Here is a 19,487-nt window from a genome sequence, read left to right as displayed (position 1 = left end):
CCACTTTGAAGTCTCACATGTCGGTGAATGTTTGGTGAATGTGTGGTTTTCCTCAAGAAAAACTGCGTCTCTTCAATTGATTAATGGAAAGTTTGATGATATTGAATTCATTTGATTTACAGAAGTATCCTGAACAAATGTTATCGTCTTCTGAGCTCGTTAACAAATTGAAAATGTCTAAGACAGTATGTAAACAAAATAACTTCAGCGTCCCAGGACAGAATAACCTTTAAAGACATCGCTGTTTATCATGTCTAGTGAACTAGAGCTACCTTTTCTGAATGATCTACACGAGGAAGAGGATGAAGCTAAAGACTGGGACTTATTAATTGCTTTTAATGAATTAAGACACAGAGAAAAAATCCAGGGGTCAAAGAAAGTGGCTCAGACATGGCGAATGAAAGAGAGGGTATGGGTTACTTGATCTGGTTTTCAGTCAGTGTGCAATACTGTCAAAACATTGTATGGAATGTTATAAAACGCATAAACGATTAATGCAAATACATTAGGTTTCACGATAGGTGTAGTTCCTGAAGATCTATTCATCGATTGTACTAGTTCTCGGACAGCTCCTCAGACTGCAAGTGCAATAGCACCTGCTTTTTACAAAAAAATGATCTACATTAAGACCACAAAATATTCCATAAGTTAAAGCTTGTAACTTTGAATTTGGTCCAAAACTGAAATTTGTGACATGATGGCGGTGTTTTTCTTTGAAGTTTACTGTTCTGTATTAGCAATACAGAACGGGACTGTGGTGGGCGGAGCTACTTTCCGTTCTGTATTAGCCCTGTATACAGTATTGTATTTGCCAACTATTCTGTATCTAACATACAGCACAGTCTAAAAATAAGTCTGATTTAATTTAGCAAAAGCACGTACAAATAGTAAATGCTGATGTTTTCCTATTATAATTTTGGAGAAATACCCAGTATTTTCCTGACAATGTAAAATGTCAAAATTTCTCGGCAGTCACTTTTTAAAAATTTATTCCACACAGAATTTACACGTAATTTCGATCCAAAGTAGATATAAAAAGGAAAATTCGCAATAACGGAAAACATCCTCTGTACGTAATTTCGATCCAAACGAAACGGAAAATTCGCAATAACGGAGAACATCCACTCTCCTCGTGCAAAATCATTCAAGTCCATTTTTTCCGCGTTTTTATTTTTTAAAATCCTTCTCGCGGACGAAAGCCACACATCTCTTTCATTTCGTTTTCAATGTTCAATTCAATTTGAAAATAAAATCCGTGACATCAAAGTCCATCGAAGAATTTTCTGTAAATCCTGTTTTTGTTAATCTAGTTAAACCGGATTTTAAGACCCCTGAAATATATTATGATAAATCTCCATCTACAATAGATCACAGCAATGACGGTTAAATCCTCCAATTTATCCATTAAGACCGACTATCACTCGATTACGTCTACCCCGTTAAATTATTACAACTAATCTGACCGAATTTTACGTTTTCCGTGGAAATATATATACTGCGATGCGTTCGGGGTCTCATTACAGAACTCTGAGAGTTTTGGATGCTACAAAGTTATAAAGTGGGCGGAGCTATTTTTGATTGATCGTGTCACAAATCATATAGGGAACTTTCAACAAGGTCCTGTATCGTAGATACAAATTTGGGGGTGGACGAGTGCTCCGCACGAGACTCCACCCCCAAATTTGTATCTACGATACAAAGTATACTCTAAATAATACTTATAAATTTGTCCTGGAAACATCGGCATTTTTCTGGGGATAATGTGCAGTCTTCACGAAAACTTTTCAAACTAACTGGCCAGTCGGACCAGTGAACTTTCAAAATTTACTGGCCCACCAAAATTTTTACTGGCCCCTTAATTAAAAAATAAAATACATACATTTTCATAACTGTAAATTTATACATGTTTACGTACTTCAACTTTTAAAAGCCGCCATTTTTCGTCCTTTGTGGCGTTTCGGTAAGTTGTTTGTTGGAAATTCACACATTTTACGTACTAGTTAATAGTTACTAGCTAGTTCCGGTTGTTACGTAATACATCCATGTTATAATATATTGGGTTACACCGTTACAATAATACGATTCAACAACACAAGCTTGTTCTTTTTATATTATATATCAATGAAATTTATGCAAGTAAGTCAGTTAAGAACTTAAGATATATATTGACTGTGTATGATTTTTATAATTAACAAGCCCATCGGACTTCTTGAATTTTGATTTTCACTGACCCGACATCAAAATTCACTGGCCTCGGTCTTCGGACCAGTGAGTTTTCGTGAAGACTGAATGTGTTTTCTGAATAACTTAAAGCGGATATTAGTAATTACAATGCAAATTATGTGTATTGATATGAAGTCTGCATAATATGTATTTGCTCGAGCAAGTATTGTACCCAAAGAAGGAGAAATTTTTAGAGAACTGTTGGTAAGCTGAATATCATAACATAATACCATGTTAACAATTTATCTTGCTATTCAGATGAAGACAGTGAGTGTAGCCTTGGTGCTTTGTCTAAATGTTGGTGTTGACCCCCCAGATGTCGTGAAAACCTGCCCCTGTGCTCGGCTGGAATGTTGGATTGACCCCCTCAGTTCTCAGAAAGCCCTGGAGGCAATAGGAGCAAACCTACAGAAACAGTACGAGAGATGGCAACCCAGGGCCAGGTACAAGCAGAGTCTCGACCCGACGGTGGATGAAGTGAAGAAATTGTGTTCATCCCTCAGAAGAAATGCAAAAGTAGGAGCTAGTTTTCCCAATACACAAGTCAATGTTTAAATGCATTTACTTAAGGCAGATTGTCTCAGATATTTTTCACATATAACATTTCTGCCAGGTTTGATCTTGTGTTGCAACACATCAATGACATTCAGAATTTTCATGATAGTCGATAAAATGGCATTAACTCTTTTTGTTTCACAATATTATGTGAATAATTTGTTTAGTGGAGAGATTTTTTTTTACAGGAAGAGAGAGTTTTATTCCATTACAATGGACACGGTGTTCCAAGACCTACAGTCAATGGGGAAATATGGGTCTTCAACAAGGTTTGTTTAGGAAGCAAATTAATTACAGTGTCTCTTGCTCTGAATTTTCTTCGCACATTGCTTGGATCGAGTTTTATTGTCCACTTTGTAGTAATAATTCAAGTTTTGGACATGATAAAGAATCTTCAGTAACTTGATGAATTTGATAAAGAAATGATAAGGCATACATTTTATGCATTGTAGAGCTACACCCAATACATCCCTCTGTCTGTGTATGACATTCTGTTTATTGTAGAGCTACACTCAATACATTCCTCTCTCTATGTATGACATTTTGTTTATTGAAGAGCTACACCCAGTACATCCCTCTCTCTGTGTATGACCTGCAGACCTGGATGGGGAGTCCTTCTATCTATGTGTATGACTGCTCTAATGCAGGGATCATCATAGAACTATTCAGACAGTTCTCATTACAGAGAGATTCAGAACTAGAGGTAACAAAAGAAAAGATTTCAGATTTTTTTACTTAAAAATGATTCTCAGAAAATCATGAATGATTTTCTGATTGATAAAAAATGTGAACAGTATAAGGATATTACTATATAAATGTCTTGAAATATACAATTCTTCATCAACTAAATATCTGTGTTTACTTAACAGTCCGCCCTGAATGGGTCAGGTCCCCGGTTTGGTAATCCTTCCCCTGCCACGTCCTCCGCTCGGAACTGTATACAGCTGGCAGCCTGCGGAGCATCAGAGTTACTTCCCATGAATCCTGAACTTCCTGCCGATCTTTTCACTTCCTGTCTCACAACCCCCATCAGAATAGCACTTAAATGGTGGGTATGACTTTCTGATTTTCTGAGGTAGAGATAGAGTTGTCTTTCTTCTTTGAAATCTTATGTGAATTTTATTCACTGTAATGAAAATTGAGTATTTAATTTGTAAAATATAGTTAAAATAATAAGATGTTTTACAAATTCAGGTATGTTCTGCAAAACACTGGTAAATTAGTACCAAATATTACCTTGGACCTTGTAGATAAGTAAGTTCCTACATTGCAATGATTATTTATTCCAAATGTTAGATCTGATTCCAATTTTGAAGTATTTGAGAGCCACTCTCTATATTTTTAAATATACATGTAGCTACAATGCATATATTTCAAGAACCATCATCTTTCAAATACAATTTTTGAATTCTAGAGTTCCAGGTCAGTTGAATGACAGAAGAACCATGTTAGGGGAACTGAATTGGATATTTACAGCCATCACAGACACCATAGCCTGGAACACGCTGCCAAGAGGTAATAGTCAATAACAATGTTATTAGATTGTTGAAATCATGTACTTGCCTAAAAAATCCACTATTAAAAGACAAGGAAGCAGTTGATTCATACAATTCTTATAAATGATGTAAATTTTATAAGCGATGTAAATTTTATTCATGCTCTTGAAAGGTTTTTATGATTTCTCACTTTTTCTTATTTTAAGATATTTGTGATGTAAACATTCCTGCAATATAATTATAAATGTAGATATGTTTGATAATTAATGCAGACATACATTTTGAAGAATCATAATTAACATGTGATGCAATTAAAAGTTTATTTACTTGTCATGTGCATGGAACATGTACGTGTATATCAAAGTATGAAACAGCACTTAAATGAGCGTTGTAAAAGTTTTTTGCATGCAGTGTATTAAATAGTTGTTCATTATGGTGTATGAAATGACTTTTATTTACAGAATTATTCCAGAAGCTCTTCAGACAGGATTTGTTGGTGGCCAGTTTATTCCGTAACTTCCTATTGGCTGAGAGAATCATGAGGTCGTATAACTGTACCCCCATGTCCAGTCCTCGTCTTCCCCCAACATACCAACACCCCATGTGGTAAGATGTCACTGTAGGAGAGAAATACTCTGTTTATCAATAACTTATTACATCAAGGCTAACAAATATATTTTATGAAAGACTTGTCCATGTCATGATAAAAATTCACATACCCACCCCTGAAATTCATTAACCCTGGGCTTTGAGCTATGGAATTTGTCAGCCCTAGTAGCAGTTATTTCACTAAGAGGTATAATCATTTTTCTATGTGTGATTTGGTATTGTTTCTAGGCAGGCCTGGGATCTAGCTCTGGACATCTGCCTGAGACAGTTACCTACCCTACTGGAGGACGAGAATGCCCAGTTCCACCACAGTCCTTTCTTCACAGAACAGCTGACTGCATTCCAGGTGTGGTTGTCTTACGGGTCAGAGAAACGGAACCCTCCCGAACAACTCCCTATAGTACTACAGGTATGATCTGTGTATGCAGGACATGATTTGTGTCTTGATTGTGTTTGTACATGTATCAACTCTGTTAAATTGTAAAAAGACCATAATGTACTGTACTATTCAAAAGTTTAAGGTATTAGGGTACTGAATTTGCTCAACTATCATAGAAGTAAAGGTGTATGTCTTTAATATGTTCATTTATATTTTGTATTTTAGACAGAAACTACTCTCTTTTTTTCAGGTGTTATTAAGTCAGGTTCACAGACTTAGAGCTTTAGACCTGTTGGGACGATTCCTGGATTTGGGTCCCTGGGCTGTCAGTCTGGTAAGTTACTTCTAATATCATGTACTCTATAATACATGTAGATTTGAGGGTTCTTTTGCAAATTTTCCCAGATTCCGTATTTGGAGTATACTCTAAAAATTGAATTTTTTCATTTTATTAATCCTTGCAGGCTTTATCAGTTGGTATTTTTCCATACGTCCTTAAACTTCTACAAAGCTCAGCCAGAGAGTTACGTCCCCTGCTGGTGTTCATCTGGGCCAAGATTTTGTCTGTTGATAGTGTATGTATGCTGTATTAACTTAAATAATGAAAGTATGAACTTGCAATGGTTTTTTTTTGGGGGGGGGGATAAAAAGTTAGGAAATGATATGAGTATGATGGAGTGTGCCAAATTATAAACTTTGGACTGAAAATTCAAATGTTTTTGTTTTTACAGTCTTGTCAAACAGACTTAGTGAAAGACAATGGCCATAAGTACTTCCTGTCTGTGTTAGCCGACCCATACATGCCAGTAAGTCACTCTCTCTAACTTGTAATCCCTGAAATATGTGTACCGATCAGTTACTTGTCATCTGATTATCTTGATTTGCTTCACAGGCAGAGCACAGGACTATGGCAGCCTTTGTATTGGCAATGATTGTTAATGACTACAAACAAGGCCAGGTTAGTCCATTTCACAGCAATGTAATTGAACATTTGTTTCTGATCATTTATTGCCCAAAGTTTAACAAAATTATTTTTGAAAATTGCAAATGCATATGCATGTAGTTGTTTTAAGTTTTTTCCTGTACTTTTTTTTTTGGCATTGATGAGATGTGTTGCTATGTGTAAATATAAATTCCTTTGTAGGAGGCAGCGTTACAGGGGAGTGTGATATCTATTTGTCTGGAGCAGTTATCAGATTCCAGTTCCTCATTACGTCAGTGGCTGGCACTCTGTCTAGGAAAGGTAACTCTTGTTAAATCATCCTAGGATGTAATATTTCAAGACTACAAAATACCATCCTTTGAACACATATTTTTTGATTTCTGTTAAATGTTTATATAAAATTTACTTGTAGGTCTGGTCTAACTTTGACAATGCTCGCTGGTGTGGAGTGAGAGACAGGGCTCATGAAAAGCTCTCCTTACTTCTGAATGATCCTTCTCCAGAGGTACGCTGTCATGGGATCTTAATTGGGGGTGGGGGAGAGAAAACAATAATAGTTAGAAAAGATAAAAAAGTAAAATGTGTTTAAAGTTTAAAAAAAAACACACAATTGACTGTAAATTTTTTACTTCATAAACATACGATGTTTAGTGAATAAGATTGTTTTTAAAAAAATATTTACCTTTATAAAGTGTGTCTAACCACAATGACCAAGATATTTTTGCATTTCTTCCTTAGGTTAGAGCGAGTGCAGTGTTTGCTCTGGGGACCTTTATCAGTGTGTCTGACCGCAGTGACCAGGCTAACAACATTGACCTGGGGGTGGGGATGATGCTGGCCTCTGTAGGATCTGATGGAAGTCCACTTGTTAGAAAGGTAACCAAAGTGATTATTAAATTTTATACAATATATTTCTATTACAGGAGGTGGTGGTAGCTCTATCTGCCCTGGTCGTGGAGTTCGAGTCCCAGTTCTGTAATGTGGTAGTGATTATTGTATTTCTCTCTGTTATAAGAGGTGGTGGTAGCTCTAACTGCCCTGGGCATGGAGTTCGAGTCCCAGTTCTGTAATGTGGTGTTGATTATTGTATTTCTGTTACAGGAGGTGGTGGTAGCTCTATCTGCCCTGGTCATGGAGTTCGAGTCCCAGTTCTGTAATGTGGTGGTGATTATTATTTGTATTTCTGTCTATTACAGGAGGTGGTGGTAGCTCTATCCGCCCTGGTCGTGGAGTTCGAGTCCCAGTTCTGTAATGTGGTGGTGCAGTGGATGGAGGAGGAGAGACAGAAGGAGAAGAGTGCGGTGGTGACTGGGGAAGTTCCGGGTGGGTGGAATCTAGTAACAGGCTCTACTGGTATTAACCCCTTCCTCTCCTTTGTTGCTTCTGTCTATTGTCTGATTTACTGGTAATCAATAATCATGAAGCATTAATATTTGGAAACAGTAACTTTTTCTGTGTCAAAAATGTCAATTCCTTTTAAATTAATGAATAATATGATACTAAATCTGAATTTGTTATATATAATTCTAGATCTCTTCAAATGCTTTTTCTGAAAATTGTTTTATATAATACAAAAAATTAGAGAATAAAGAAATAATTAAATTTCACGAGACTGTACATCAGAAATTTTAAAAAGCTTTTAATCTATGTTTATTTCATATCCTTATGCATTAAAATTTTACCAATTATTCAAATGAAGTTAAATTTAATGCATAATTTATATTGCTTATACATGTATACTTAATTCTCAGGGATTAAAGAATTTAGAGTATTTCTAGGTCATGGATTTGTTATATTAATAATATTAATTTACACTGTATGTCATTTATTATCATAAGCGTATGCCTATGCTGACATGAATGATTACAATACAGGCAAAGCATAAGATGCATATACATGTGCTAGGCTAAAGTATAAATCTCACTATGATAAGAAAATACACAGTATGATAAAACATGGTTATGGCGAAATGCCAGAGATGTGCAGTTTTTATTCATTATAAATGTATTTTATTATATCCATTAAGATAACAATACATTTTAAAATGACAGGGATTGAAAATACTTCGCTGAAAGCGTGAATTCATTTTAAGGGTTCACATTAAGCGTGTTTCACTGTATATGTAAACCAAGCAAAGAGAGACTAGTAACAATATCACAGTAGCTAGTCTTCCAGTTAGGGTGTCATTCATTGCTAAATCATATGCTTTTTTATATTCAGTAAATATGTTCACTCATGATCTTTGAATAGCTTAGCACCTCTGTATTCCTAGTATTCCACTGTAGACTCCATAATATACATGTATATCAGTACTCTTTGTACATCAAGCTTTATAAATTGATGGTGCTTCCTGTAGTGAAATGAAAAATCCTACATCTGGTGAAGGGATGATTTGCATAATATCTGCACAATGTTCACATATACATGTATATGTTAATTACATGTGCTACCTATACCTGCTTTTACACTTATTTCTTAGATGCACACAGATTTCTGTATTAATTTTTCATTAACATAGTGTAAAAGGATATTGAGCCAATATACATTTATTTTGTTTTAATATTTGAAACAGAAAAAAATTGAATATATTTTCACCTACATGTATATTTTGTTTTTGTTTATCTAAGTTACCTGTACTATGATTGCTGACAACATTCATGTTCTAACACTTGCTAAATTTCAGTTTTAAATGATTTTCTTTGATTTTTAGCTTCCCAGTCTTCAACCACTAACTCCTCATTTGGTGGCTCTGTCAGCTCCACTGACGGTTTCCATAGCGAGGGCTCTTCCATCAGGCGGACCCACTCCAGCAACACCCTGACTGGCACCTCCTTCAGCAGTGTGTACATGACGGTGTGGAAGGTGCTGGTCCAGTTAGCCACGGGGCCACACAGGGAGGTGGTGGAGATGGCTAAACAGATCGTCAATGTACTCAAGCTGAAGGTAAATACAGGCAATACTCAATCCATAAAAGTGTGACAAAGTTAGATTCTCCATTAAAGGCAGGTGTCAGAATCCTAATTTCTCCCTGTTGTATTCCTGCCAGGATAGAATGTAGCATACTTAAACAAACATACATGTAATATAGCATGCTCAAAATTCAGTGCAATCTTCATTAAATGATAAGCATAATGATAAGTCAGAACTTTTAGAATCAGGCTTTTAAATGTATTATTTTATGAGCAAGTACATGCACATGTATTAGCAAAAAAAGGCACTGAATATAGTTACAGCTAAATAAATTACATGTATAGTATAAATTTCTGTAGAGCTCTGTAATGTTATACATTATAAGGAAAATCAAATGGCATTCAGATTATTCTTACTAACACACAAAAAAAAATACTTAATGAAGATAATGTTTATTTCATTTCTTTATTTTCTTGCAGGCTTCATTGAGTGTGAGACCAGCCTATGTGATCCAAAACTCCAAGTCATCTCTCTCTGCCCCATCAAGTCCTTCCAATTCAGCCCCAATACATGGGTAAGGAGCTAAAAGATATTTTAAAAAATAAACAAACTTCTTATGTAGACATGTACATGTATATTTACATGGAGTTGAACTAAGTATATATATGTATTTCATATTGATGTGTCTAAAATTTTGCAATTACATGTCATGTCTATCTTTTTACAAAAATACTTTTAGGGTTTTAAACCGTAAGATATTAGAGAAAAGTAAGATTAAGTAAACTACTGATTTGAATGTTTTAACAATTTGTTGTTATAGCACACCCCCACAGAACCACTTTCATGAAGACAGTGTACACCTGACACCGGGAGGTCAAATGAAGCGGGACTACTCCTCCCCTCACCTATCAGGCAGGGTCAACTCCCACACAAGTCCTCACCCTCGCAGTAAAAGAATGCTGTCCGACAAAACCACAGGAATGGTAAGGAATTTAGCTGTATCTATAAATTAAAAGCTTCCTTATAAGTTGATGTAATAAATTTTAAGATTTTAAAAGTTACTAGAACTTTCTGCATGAATCATGTATACCAGTCATGCACATGTGTATACCTCAATGATTCAGAAAGATTTTCTTTTCTACTTTTGGATGTATATTAGTTTTAATAATAAAAGAAAAAAGATATACAATGTATTTGTTTAAATTCATTGTCATAACATTTTGTAGATACAAGAGGATTTAATAGATGATTCACGAAATATCAAGCAGATCTCAGTAACCACGGAGTTCTTTGAGTGGAGCTGTCGCCATTTCGCCCAGCCCCTGATGCGTCTCTCGGAGGAACAGGATCCCGAGAGCTCCTCGCATCATAAACGAGAGTTCCGATTTCTACGGAACGCTAACGTCCGACAGGAAGCGAGAGAGGAGCAACTCAGGGCAGGTAATAATTTTATAAAGTAAACACACCTGTAGTTATCTATGTCACAGTTGTAGTGATATACATAATTGGAGCTTGGAAATTAAAATTTTATCAAAGATCTTAATCCACTTGAAATATTACATTACTTATTGTGATAAACACAGTACATGTACATCCAGTCATCTGTATTCACTGGACACAGGGTAAATTACAACTATAGTACCAGAAATGGGGGGTTAATCATACTAGAAATGAGGTAAATTAAATTTTACTATGAATTTATTAATTTTATCCCAATTTCTGTTTCTGAATGAAACAAGAAATTAAGAAGTCAGATAGAATCAATGAAAACAGTTAAGGGTTATTTGACTTATTGTACAAATTCAGATATCACAAGTACTAGTTGTGGGTTTTCTGTTTACAGGCTTTAACAGACTTGATGTAGAAGTGTTTGTAAATAAGAATCAGGGGATCCCCACTGTAATTAAGTTTCATCCATACGAGTGCCATGTAGCAGTCGCTGATAAGGATGGAATTTGGTAAGTGTTAAAGGGAAACCACCATACATGTTAACCTACTGTGATGAAAAATAGGGAGATTCAGACGTCAAAAGCGGTAGCATTGCGCGCGCGTTGTTTTAAGCTAGGATTTATAAAGAAAATATATATATTTCTTGTAAAATACAATGCATGTATGGCCTTAAATAAAAACTACAATAATTAAATATTAACGGCAAATAAGTAGACAAAAACACCTACAAATATATTTTAAGCTTATCATTTTGCTTTGATTAATTCACTGGCTGTTTACTTAGCCTTTTGAAAAGTGATCTTTGCTAATATAGCCTAAAAGCAATAATTCTGAATGTTCATTCAGTTGTAAAACACAACAAATAATGACATGGTTTAATCTAAGCTTAAAACTAGTTCCTATCTTTCGTTAAATAAATAGATTTCCCACGATCGGATGAACGAAAACGAAAGTAGAGAGTGCCTCATGGCGTGGTCAATCGAGTTATTTCTATTGACTTTACTGATAAAATTGTGAACTCCTGTGCTTTTGTAGACAATGTCAAACGTTTTCATCAAATTCTAAAATGTTTTATCTCCTTTTTTATGGCAGTAATGTTGAAAATTTATCGTAACCAATGTAATCACTGGTAATCTTGTGCTGTTGTCGTTGTCAAATACATGCTTTGAAATCTATATATACATCGGTACAAAAAAGCGTTTGTATGCTTCCGGGTCAAATCACGCGTTATCTAACGAGATTTGATGACGAGTGGCTTCCAAAATGGATACCCAAGCGAACCAAAAATACTTCAGACGGAACTTTTGTAGAAAAGCGGTAGATTTACGAATAAAATCGGTAGGCGGGAGATGGAATGAAAAAGCGGTAGACTCCCGCTTAAATCGGTAGACTTAACATGTATGGAAACCACAAGCTACCTGTATTTACTTTTACCCGAATACCTGGTATTTCTAGTTGTTTAGAAAATATATGATCAAACAAGATGGTGTTCTCAAGAATTTTATATGTCTTTTTTTCAGTTTTTGGGACTGGGAACAGGGCACAAAGAAGAACTACATCTACAATGAGAATCTGAAAAACACCAAAATATCAGCCATGGATTTCATCAACCCCCATGATGAGACATTGCTCCTATGTGGGACTGGTAAGTCTTATAAATAAAACACCAAAATATCAGCCATGTGTGGTAAGTCATAAATAAAACACCAAAATATCAGCCATGGGTGGTAAGTCTTAATAAAAATATCAGTGGGGAATATCTTGTTTAAAGTTTGCTTTTGTGTTGGACTTGTAGGTCTTAGCAAAATGGGCAAAGGAGATGTAGAAGTGTTAGATATAAAGTTTTCCAATACTCTCCTACATGTATCTGCCTATAGGTTCATCTTTCCCCTATCTACCAATTTTGGTATAGATTATACCAATTAACTAATTATCTCACCTGGTCTAATTCCCATTTTGCACACATTTTTTCTATGCCTGAAATTCATATGCAAAACGGGAACAAATCCTTCAAATGAATGCATACATCCTTCCAAATGTTGATGTTTACGCTGTGTTTTATTTACAGATGACGGAGCAGTTCGGATATGGAGGAACTACCTCACAGAGGGGTATGATGGGAAGGAATTGGTGACTGCATTTCAAGCAATAACTGACCTTATTCCAACAGTCAGACGTAAGTTACTTCATAAAAACAAACTACACATACACCTACATTTACAGTTGTATGTTTGTTTTGCTGTTACTGTTAAAAACTACATGCCCTGATATGTCATAAAATTGATCAGGCTTTTTCAGTCATCAGTCTCATTTTCAATAAATTTTGCCACAACTGCTAGAAACTATATCCACATGCATTATGTCAAAATAATAAGCTGAATATTCTGTGTTGTATAGTATTAGTAAATGAGATAATAGTGCATGGGTATTTGATTGTTTTAGGAGCTGGTCTTGTGATGGACTGGGAGCAGGAATCTGGAATGTTACTGGCCTCCGGGGATGTCCGGATCATCCGGATCTGGGATTCTCAAAGAGAGACCAAAGTACAGGTAGGAAAGGATAAAGCAGACTTGAACAAAGAATATTTAATGACTCACTGTCATTGTTCCTTTCTTAACAAGAAAAAGGAAGAACGAGATATTTTGGGGGAATCTCTGTGCTAAAAATTTATAAAATTGTTTGAAATTGACAAGTAAAGCTAATCAAAGATGTTCTCAGTACATTGTACAATGTAGATTAAATATTTTTCATTGGGTGCATTTCCATTTAAAGCTAACAATGACCGTTATTGTGTATATATAGGATATACCGACTGGTGCGGAGAGTTGTGTTACCAGCCTGGCCTCCGACTCGTTTGGCCGGTCGTTACTGATAGCAGGTTGTGGGGATGGGACAGTAAGACTGTTTGACAGAAGGCTGGCTCCATCAGAATGGTGAGTTGAGGATTTGTAAGAACGAAAACTGTTTTCAGAGTTGTGTCCTTTGAATTTGCACAGTTTTAATTTGGGCACTTGTAACAAGGATGAAAAGAGCCATAACTAAACTGTTCTTTGAAAATTTAACTTCTGTTTGCAGTCGAGTTATGACTTTGAGAGAGCATAATAGATGGGTTGTGAAGGTTCATCTGCAAAAAGGCTCAGAGGACAAAATAGTTAGTGCTAGGTGAGTATAACAGAAAATACATGTACAGTGGACCTTCAGATATCCGGACGCCAGATATCCGGATGCTTCAGTATCCGGACGATTTTTTATCGGAACGAAATTTTAAAATGTTATTCTGTCTTGTTTAACTGGTGATTCAGATATCCGGATGTTTCACATATCCGGACAAATTGACTGGGAACCAAAGCGTCCGGATAAATGAGGGTCCACTGTAATCCATCTCATTTTTCACTGGTTTATATTGTATAGTATTGTGAATGTGTATAGGGTTCATGTATAAGCCTTACCTTTTTAATATTATTTATACATCTATTTTATGTTTGTAGCAATGCGGGTGATGTTAGATTCTGGGATCCTCGATTTACAGAGTCAGTAAAAACATTAAACCTAACGCAAGGAATCACTGCTTTAGAGATTCACAAGCATGCAGATGTTCTAGCCTGGTGAGTTTGGGTTTTTTATCACTGGTATGACATTTCCATAAAATATTATCTCACGCTTTAATAGAATTTCTAAAGCCGTCTATGAAGTGTTCTATTTTACACACACATCAAAAGGCAGAAAGACATAATAATTACTAGTACATAAAAAAACTTTTGTTTTGTTTGTCAGCTTTCTTACTCTTATTCAATTTCTACCTTAATTAAAGACTGAAGTATTTTTTGAAAGATACATTTGAAAAATCATAAATCAAATCATATATTGTATCATTATATATGATATAATTATTAAAGTCAAGATTATGTACATTTACAGTATCTATCTGAAAAATTGACTACAGTTAAAAACTTGCCATGCAGTGTTCTTTGTTTTTAACAAAAAGTCCTCTATGCTTTACAGTGGCTCACCAAACCAGTTTATTGGGGTGTATAACACATCAGGAGACAATCTGAGTACAATTAAATACCACGAGGGATTTCTGGGTCAGAGAATCGGAGCAGCTAGCTGTATGGCTTTTCATCCTTACAAGGTACAAAAAAAAATTGTGTACTTGTTAAAATCATCCCATGTGATCTATGATTATGAAATGTTACAGTCAAAGAAGTAGTTAAGACAGAAAAAGATTGTTTTTTTTTTTATTTCATTGATAAATGTAAATTTCAAAGAATAAAAAAAATTCACTTCCTGCAAATATTTTTACTCGCAGTACAGTTAAGGTGCGCAATGGAAATATCGACTAAATTTTGTATTAAAAAATGTATTCGTAATCGGGATGGCGATTATTTTTAGTACTTTATTTATATTAGATAATTGTTATTATGAACAATAACTACATATCGCGGACGATTTTATTTTATATTTAGACTAGTCACGTGATGTGGCATTCACGCGATTTTAGCACATTGACTTGCAGTATTGATGTTATATAAATATCACTAGTGCAAGGGCATAACCAAATTAAATTTCCATGTTTAGTATATAAATATTTTCGACACGCATTCTAGTTTCTAAAAAGTGCTGCGATCCTGTCTAAATTCTGCAATTTCATTATTAAAATTATATTTGTATGATCGAATGCTGTATTTTTTGCTGTTCATCGGCATGAAATATTGATATAATTTAATTGTTTTTAAGATTTCATCAGGATCGCAGCACTTTTCAGATACCTTAATAGTTCTAGAGTTGAAATGTAAAAGCTTAGTTTGATCCATAGAGTGTATGCCCTTGCACTAGATCGATTTATTAAGACCCCCAACATTACCCTCCGATGTACTTGCATACAAATATACGGCAGTGTGAATTAAATACGTAATGTACAGAAAATATATTAATAAAATAGTGAAGAAGACATTAAATTCCAGTTATTAGCCTATAGAATATCTGTAAATAATATTTTATTTAATTAGAAAGTACTCATTTTGTTGAGAAAATATTACGTTATCTGTCTATCACTGCATACAAACTACGTCACGTTGTAAGAAATGACGTCATATTGACGAGTGTATTGCGATCAGTGACTTGATTATAACTTGTTATGTTGGATTTAACTAACAACAAAACAGCACGCTGTAGTGAGTTTTTATGTAGTTGGATTACTTCTTACTGGTTAAATTAGCAAATCAACTCATTTTGTGGTATTTTAAAGAAATGTTGTATGACGTATAATGTGTATGATGTCATAGTCAAGTTTTCCCGTACAAATTAGGCTCCGCCTCCTTTTTGTAACCTTAACTGTGCTGCGCTTTTACTCTAATTAATTAGTTAATTAGTTAATTTTACATTTGCACATGGCTTTGCTGTGCTATCTCAGTGAATTATCTGCCCTTTGTAGGTGAAGTTGGCTGCTGGCAGTACAGACAGTTTTATCTCAGTTTATTCCACCCCGGTCAAACGCAGCTGATAAAGGCTCACCAAAGACACTCTTAGTTTTACTCAGTCTTTCAGTTGATTTTAAACAAATGATATGTATCACAATAGGCCGTTTTATCAATATTCTGTCAGAAGGCCAATGAAATGATAGTTTTATATGTTCTCTCAATAGATGGTATGTTATTGTATTTTGTAACTAGTCATGGACTAACATGCATACATGTATAAACATATTGAGCACCTGCTATGTGATTATTTAAATGGCATGTTTTACTGTTTTATGCAGAAAAATGTATTGGTTTACATATGAATGATATGCTATAGGCTGTTCTGTTTTGTTTGAGGTCATGTGTCTGGAATATTTTTATTGACATACATGTATGTGATATGAAGTATAGTCTTAAAAATTTGTATAGATGGTTCTGAATATCATTATCTCGTCTATGATATATGTGTAAATAAATTAAAATGCAAATTATACAACATTATTACCATATTAAACATGTATGTCCTTAACACAGCTGTTTCTCGGCAAATTTAAGATAAGGCTAAATTCTTTGCAAATGTGAAAAAGGCAAAAATAACAATGGGGGGAATTACTCTAAATACAGATGTGCCGATTATTTTGATTTAGGGTGTGTTAAAACATTCTCGGAAACAGTTATATTTATTATGATGTACAGCAAAACTCGGTTATAATGAAGTCACTGGGACCTATGAAATTACTTAAGCATTGAATTAATATTTTTGGCTGTCTTCGGTCCTACAACACACCTGGCCGTACCGACAAATTGAATACTGCACGTTAGCGCGGTATGATAAATTTGTCGGCACGGCCAGGTGTGTTATAGGACCGAAGACAACCAAAAGTATGAATTCAATGCTTATATTTACATTCTCTAATTTTCCTTCTTCATAATTGCTTATTTCGCTAATCTTAAATGTTAATTTAGCGCCCTTTAAAACTGCCGTGGTTAATAGATGTAAGAGCCGTTTGTGACGTCAAATGACGTTGCAAAGTTAAATTACGCAAACAAACACTGCGAGGAAAAAAAGGACAAATTAATTCTTAAAGCACATTACGTTAATTTTTACGTTAATTTTTCAGGGTTATAATTTTTCATTAAATTGAAATAAAACATTTTACAATTTGGTGTTCCTAGAGTATTGAAAATGCATATAGTTCCTACTGTGTATTCTAACGCGCGGTGACAAGGTTTCGCGTGTGTTATAGAAATTTGAACGTCGCGGATTTCTAATGGATTTCATAAGGAAAATTACACTGAATGTAAATATTTGGCTATATCCGTAATTCGCTACAACTGTATAAGAAATTCATTAAATTTATACAGCTGGGGATCCAAGATGACTTCGCAATATCTGTTTTCGTACTAAGGGAGTTTTACTGTGTACCAGTATACACTTCGACTTATCCCTCTTAATTTTCTGCCCATCTTTGCTAGCCAGGGGTTTTCAGTCTACTCCACACCCCCCCCCCCCCCCCCCCAACCACCCTTAACCAGGGTTTAGGTATAATGAGACGCATAGATAACAGGTTTTGTAGGGAGCATAGTGGACCCAAAACTCTAGGCTACCAAAGGGGATTCCTGTCTCTCATTTTATAAACATTGCTCTTAAAGAGATAGAAATGTATTTGCTTAATGATTTAAAAATATGTGTGTATTTGGCTGCTTTTCACTTCTAGGTTGTCATTGTTATTACAATTTAAATTGCGTTTCTACAGTATACATGCAAGCAATCATTTCATAGTTAAGGCACGTATTCAATTGTTCATGTACTGTATAATGCATTTTTAAGTTGACATTTACTAACTTGCCATTTGTTTTATTTCAATGCTATAAATTGTAAACAATGATTTTTCACAAAGAGAAATAAATGAAATTATTACTGAAAAGAATTTTATGTTTCATTGCTCTTTGTAGCTATGCAGTGGAGTCTCAGATTTTATGCATACATGTATTTAAAGATCAAGTGTTTGCAGTTACTGGTTACATAAATATATAATGATGGATAATTTAAAATAACTATAATATTAAATTGTGAAAGTATGTTTTTGTTTAATGTGTTTTACTTTGGGATTGTAAAAAAGCCTGAAAGGAGATGGGTGAATTTAGCGTGCAGAAAGTTTCAGATATATAAAAATCATAAAGAGTAAAGATCTTATCATTGTTTTTTATGAAATCATGATAAACAAAAAGTTTTGAGGAAAATTTTTCATTGAAATTAATTCTTTTATATATAAAAAAAAATAATGTGGTATCCATTTAAAATCCTGTGTTGCATTCTCTATTGACTAATTAACTGGTCAAGTGTGGCATTTAAATCATGTTTGTGATATGACCATTGACTTAATTCAGTTTTCTTGAAAGATATGAAAGCTACATAAAATTATATTTTTAAGGTTATTTTTGCTCCATAATTTTGGAAACCAAAATATGTATGTTTGTATGCAAACTTTGAGGATTAACTCTCAACAAAATTGAGAGAAGACCCACTCATATAAAAAAATAGTGTTATAGTGTGAAAAAATAACTCGTTTTGTCCTCTTTTTCTGTGTGTATAGTATTTCATAGGCAAATAACTTGAACCTTCATGAGATTTGTGTAAGTTGTAGAGATTTTACATGAAGTATAACAGTACTTTAATGTTAGATGAAATATTAAGGAAAATTTTGATATAATTGAAATTTAATTTTTCACTCTCATGTTTGTTGCGCTATGGGCTTATCTCACGTCATGTTCACCCATGTCCTTCATTGATGTTTTTATTATTCAGTACTAGTATTTCATTTTGAAATGGCAGTACCCTACACTACATGAGTTGAATAAGTTAATGTACATGTATATTGTATTGGCAATATTAAGGTTAAAATATTTGTGAAACATTGTTGACCTATGTCAGTTTATTAAATTCTCAAATGTGGTCAAGAGATAAAAAAATATTGTTACCCGAAGAAATGACATTGAGGATAAACATGGTAAAAATGGTGTGTTAATGTTTTGTTAAGACTGGGTCAAAATTCAGTGTCAAAGAGTTAAATTTAATGGTACATACCTGGTAGGTAAGACCTTTTTATTGAAGAAATTCAAATGCAATGATGCAAAATATGAAAACCCTAGCACATATGAAATATCTCATATGAAAGCAAACAAATCAGCCAGACAAACAGAAAAGGCCAAAGCTAAATATCCCGAATCTTTGATTACAGCAAGGGGCATAAAAAAAAACACCTTTCATAGATTTGAAATCAGAATGATCCTTTATACTTTGCACAAAACTGTAGACCTGAATGGAAAATATTGAACTTTGTAAATACAAAGGGGAATAAAAAAATAAGTCCAATGGCAGTATGAAAATTGAGTACATGTACTTGATTTTTAGTGAAATTCAGTGCAGTATCTAGAGGAATATATTTACTTGTACAATATTA

General features: G+C 34.4%; 1 protein-coding gene across 2 annotated transcripts; it reads left to right on the top strand.

The window, feature by feature from the left end:
- On the top strand, nt 1-16,711 carry LOC134275090 (regulatory-associated protein of mTOR-like). Of its 2 annotated transcripts, none has more exons than XM_062757343.1 (30): nt 1-409; nt 2,482-2,739; nt 2,967-3,047; nt 3,335-3,481; nt 3,648-3,826; nt 3,973-4,032; nt 4,193-4,293; nt 4,736-4,880; nt 5,112-5,292; nt 5,513-5,596; nt 5,727-5,837; nt 5,994-6,068; nt 6,155-6,220; nt 6,407-6,505; nt 6,618-6,710; nt 6,944-7,081; nt 7,402-7,528; nt 8,916-9,148; nt 9,595-9,689; nt 9,936-10,098; nt 10,342-10,555; nt 10,959-11,073; nt 12,085-12,209; nt 12,633-12,740; nt 13,007-13,113; nt 13,367-13,497; nt 13,640-13,726; nt 14,053-14,169; nt 14,567-14,696; nt 15,999-16,711. In XM_062757343.1, the coding sequence occupies exons 1-30, from the start codon at nt 251-253 to the stop codon at nt 16,065-16,067; spliced, it is 3,798 nt and encodes a 1,265-aa protein (XP_062613327.1). In that variant the 5' UTR covers nt 1-250; the 3' UTR covers nt 16,068-16,711. The 2 variants fall into 2 exon arrangements, with proteins under 2 accessions (XP_062613327.1, XP_062613326.1); XM_062757342.1 differs by having other exon boundaries at nt 7,402-7,558.
- The last annotated feature ends 2,776 nt before the right edge of the window (nt 16,712-19,487 follow it).

Source organism: Saccostrea cucullata, unplaced genomic scaffold (genome assembly GCF_032062105.1).
Source record: "Saccostrea cucullata isolate Sc308-1 unplaced genomic scaffold, CSIRO_AGI_Scuc_v1 ctg363, whole genome shotgun sequence".
In the NCBI taxonomy this organism is placed as follows: Eukaryota; Metazoa; Mollusca; class Bivalvia; order Ostreida; family Ostreidae; genus Saccostrea; species Saccostrea cuccullata.
Note: the sequence above shows the minus strand (reverse complement) of the source record. Positions and strands in the feature narration are given on the sequence as shown.